Source organism: Sitodiplosis mosellana, unplaced genomic scaffold (assembly GCF_009176505.1).
Source record: "Sitodiplosis mosellana isolate CC-2019 unplaced genomic scaffold, AAFC_SMos_1.0 Smas_scaffold_2903, whole genome shotgun sequence".
Lineage (NCBI taxonomy): Eukaryota > Metazoa > Arthropoda > Insecta > Diptera > Cecidomyiidae > Sitodiplosis > Sitodiplosis mosellana.
In genome coordinates this window covers 1-4,645 of record NW_022598145.1, presented here as the reverse complement: position 1 = coordinate 4,645, position 4,645 = coordinate 1, and the positions used below count along the sequence as shown (strand labels likewise).

Genomic DNA, 4,645 nt, shown 5'->3' with positions numbered 1-4,645 from the left:
AACGGAATTCATGTTGCACTTTTGAAAAACCAGAAAATTGTGATACGCTTACCCATAAGTGGTTCAACTTTGGTCATTTTTATTCCCGACCACTCATATATACATTATAACGCTCCATCACGCATTGAACCAAAAAGTACCCTTAAAGTAAATTCTAGTCACTCTGAAATGAATTCATAACTTGAATATCAACATACACACATAATATATACTGTGCACTCCAGCACCACATGCACTAAATTCCTTTGGTCTACACGCGCAGCGGTTTTTTCATTCCATCTGTATAAATACAAAAGTGATGTGTTGGGCTAAGCATCTTCGAAAATGGTTATTCGTTTATCACGCGACGTTTCGCTCTTTTTAGGAGCATCATCAGGCTGGAGAACAAAAGAATTTGAAATGTTTTCGAACGTATCCCATTTTTTGCTATCAATTTACACAAGTTGTATCAGCTACACGTGTCCATCAAAGGAATTTTGCTATTGAGCTTCGTTGAATGTCTGAACATGGTTACATTATGCAACAGCAAAAGACAACCACAGAAAACGGAACTTATTTCCAAGGCTTTTGGGCTCAATTTATCCAATTCTGGAGCGTTAGTTTTTCTGGAACGTCTAGTTTTCGAGATACACTTATTGCAGTTTCTGTATCAGATTTGGATTAGGTGGGCACAAATACCTTGGAAATGAGTCTCCTCTTTTTGGAGGAAGTTTTTTTTTCCAAAATTTGTTGCATAGTATTAGTAGACCTCAATTCGTAAATTCCATAACTGTAAAATTCTGCACTTCATCAAATATACGTTGCAGTGCACGTGTCAGCTATTGGTAGATAAATGGTATAAAAGAGGCAGCACCGTATAGGGAAGACCAAACAAATTCAAAGTATCTCTTCTCAAAGAGTACAAGAAAGTTCTCTACTATCATTGTGCAACAGGTTAAAACTCTGTTTCGTTGGCAAATTAAAATGAATCTACTACACGGTTTGTTTTCGGTGCTATTTATCGTTGAATTTTCTGTGAGTTTTTTCTTTTACTTTATCATTTTTATTTTTATCCAACAAAATGCGATGTTTCTGTAGAATTGGAAGTGAACACGAAATTTCTTTTTCTAGGAACTTCAAGGAAAACGTAAGACAAATTATGTTTTCGAACACGCTTTTCATGATTCCAAAAGATTTTCATACTTTTATAATATTCAATTCGAAATTTCAAATTTTTTTTCTAATGATCAGATGGCTTTTTCTCGCAAGCTCTTCTCAAGGGCGAAGTAATTGAAAACATGTCACAGGCAAAGTTTGTAGCTGGAATCCATGCCCCTGCAAGTAAGTCGGCTTTAGAATAATTTTTATTCTTTTTTTCGTGTGAATTTTCGATTCAAATATTCTATCAATTTTGTGTGTGTACATTTTTGCTTGTACTGAGACGAAACGATTTTATTACAGAATATTTGTATGCATTCAAAGACAAGTTAACTGATGCTGATAGAGAAACGATGTATATATGTACCGGATTTATTTTGTCAAAAACGGAAATTATCACGAATGCCCATTGTGTGGCTGGCGCTCCATATGCATATGTGGTAGCTGGTACGAAAGTTGCATCAGACAAAAATCAAAAAATCAAAATAAAAGTCGAAAAAGAGAACTTGGAATATCATCCTCATTATATTCATTCAATTTTTGGTGCATTTGATATTGCCAAAGTTACACTGAAAACGCCGTTAGAATTCAGCGATACCGTTGGCAGTATTGAACTCGTGGGCAAGGATTACAAATTGAATAACTCATCAGAAGTGGTCACTGTCTATGGGTATGGCGTGTTGAATCGACCAAAGATATTGAGGCGTTGCGATGCGAACTATATATCTGACGTCGAACGAGCCATCACATTTAACCCAGTTGAGACTTTGTACTTTACCACTGGCGAAGCTACGAACGATGGCGAAATTATTACACCTGGCGATTCGGGTGGACCGGTCGTTTCAAAAACAATTGGCAAAATCGTGGGCATAACTATGGCTAGAAATGGAACAACAGGTGGCCGCGGAATGTTCCTCCCAATTACGTCATTCCTTGATTTTATCCATGATCCAAAGGTATCTAATCTCAATGCCCCAATTTGCAATTCAATAACGCGAACAAAATGTATTTTTGCTTTTATTTCAGAGCGTGAAACCACTTCCACCTTCGCTTACACCTAACGAAGCTAAATTTATGGCCGATATAGCGGCACCGGGAAGTAAGTGTGCATTTGAAATTTGAGTTAAATCAATTTATTATGTGGTTTTCAACGTCACTTTTAATCTTCATATTTTTTTTCTTTCGACGGCGAAAGAGGAGATTTTTACATTCTCATTACTGCTTAACGCTTCAAGTGACGTTAATTTTTATATTGTGCAATTATTTGATGAAAAATACATGGGGAAATTATGTCCATTTTCGATTGGATATAATTTCCCCGGGAAATTATGTCCATACTTATTTGGATATAACTTCTTCTGATATTTGGCCATATTTTCTCTAATCATTTTTTTTTTAAAAAAAAAATTATGTCCAAATTTGAAATGGAATTATTTTCCCCCATATTTCGGCCATAAATTCTCCATTCACTTTGTATGGGGGAAGTTATGACCGGGGGAAATATGACCGGTCACCAATTTTTCATGATTCATAAACCAATACTCATCCTGAGATATTTTTCTATTACAGAATTTCTTTCCGCCACCAAAGAAGATTTTGCCGATGCTGAAGAAGATGCTCAACTAAAATTTAATGCAATCATTTTGTCGGAAACGGAGATTTTGACGTGTGCACATAATGTGCACGGCGCCCCATATGTCTATGTAATAGTAAATAAACTATCAAGCAATCCGACAAAAATCAAAATCACCGAAGACCAAATAGAAATTCATGAGAAATACGCATTTCCTGGATTGGAATTTGACATCGCTAAGATTACACTTAAAGAACCGTTGGAGTTCAACGATAACGTCGGCAGCATCGATTTGGTTGACGAAGATTACAAAATGAATGACCCGTCCGAAATGGTCTCTGTCTATGGTGATATGATATTAGATGGAGCAGCGCGAACGAGACGTTGTGATATAAAGTATTTGAATGGCGCCATTTGCAAATCGATATTGGGCGACTCATTTGATGCAAATCATTTAATGTGTTTTAATTCTGTTGAAAGTATGGGATATCTCTGTGCGTTTGGAGGACCAATGATTTCGAAAAACAATAACAAACTCGTGGGCATGACCATAATTCGTTTTCCTGATGAACCGGTTATTTTTCAACCGATTGCACCATTGCTTGATTGGATTCGGAAGCCAAAGGTGGGACGTCATCAAAGAAAAAAAACGGCTTAAAAAAATGGGTTCCAGGCGCCTGAAAAAGCTGAATACCGTCTCTTTTTTTACCCCTGTCATTTGATGTTCAACAAAAGAACCGAATAAATTTGAAAATTTTAGAAAAATGCATTTTATTTCTCATTCGCTCATGTATAGCTGCACAGTTAATAATATATTATTAATTATTATTAATACTATATTATTAACTAGGCAGTATTAACAACTGATTCGTTATTAACATCGCCTGTTAATATCGCTATTACTTACTAGTTAATAACAGTTAATACCGGTATTATCATACTAATATATTATTAACATGCGATGTTAATACCGATAGTATGATCATACTATATTATTATGATCAGGGCAACCAAAAATATTTATTTAAATAAAAAATATTTAAATAAATATTTTGGCCATTTTTGAAAATAAATAAATATTTCCCAATTTTCGAGTTTTTCGTAAATATTTTAAGGTTTTTGACGTCTTTTCTGAAATATTTTTGGGCATTTTTCAAGCAATGATAAATATTTTAGATGTAGGTAACATAAATTTTGCAATAGAACATGAGTCATATTTCAAGACAAAACATTGAAAATGCACTTTGCATGTCTCTACATGACTTTGCAAATCGAAGATAATGGAATTATATCGAATTGTCTCACTTATAGTTGATCAAAACCAAAAGTTGCGATTCTGCAATATGTGCTATTTCGACAGTATTCAGTGTATACATTACTGTGTAGACGTTTACAAATTTTATTTATCAGCTGATCGAACGATCGCTTGCATTTGCAAATGTGTATTCATCAAATAATATGTAAATAACGTTCTCGCGCACTTATAACTAATTGCTTCGAACGACTCGATTTGGCACTTTGAATTTCGTTCTGATTTGGAGACTGAAATAGACGCGTTCAAATTTGCTCCAATTACGTCAACCGATGTCGAACGTTCATTTTCCATGTACAAGAATGTTTTGCGTGACAATCGACGTTCATTCCTTTTCGAAAATTTAGCTAAACACGTTATCATTTTCTGTAACAACTTCGAATAATACTTAACTGTCGAAAATGTCAAGAAATATTCAAAATATAAGGTTTTTTCCACTTATTTTTATCGTAAATATTTTCAGCTTATTTTTAGTTTATCGTAAATATTTCGATGTTTTTTCCATACTCCGAGCACGTATATGGAGTTTTAATACATTACATTTGGTACGGGCGTCTAACTCCATCTACGGATTTTTCCAGTAGTTGTGAATCGAGTAGATATATAACGATTTCAACTATTTT

General features: G+C 34.6%; 1 protein-coding gene and 1 long non-coding RNA gene across 2 annotated transcripts; both read left to right on the top strand.

Annotated features, from left to right (window-relative positions):
* Positions 1-886: 886 nt before the first annotated feature.
* Positions 887-1,303, top strand: LOC129571583 (uncharacterized). Its single transcript, XR_008688304.1, has 3 exons — positions 887-1,014; positions 1,111-1,126; positions 1,231-1,303. It is a non-coding gene; the product is annotated as an uncharacterized LOC129571583 (long non-coding RNA).
* A 187-nt stretch (positions 1,304-1,490) lies between these two features.
* LOC129571582 (uncharacterized) lies at positions 1,491-3,416 on the top strand. The gene is made up of 3 exons (XM_055451389.1): positions 1,491-2,093; positions 2,164-2,236; positions 2,707-3,416. Exons 1-3 carry the CDS (start codon positions 1,491-1,493, stop codon positions 3,366-3,368), a joined length of 1,338 nt encoding a protein of 445 aa, XP_055307364.1. The 3' UTR covers positions 3,369-3,416.
* Positions 3,417-4,645: the final 1,229 nt, after the last annotated feature.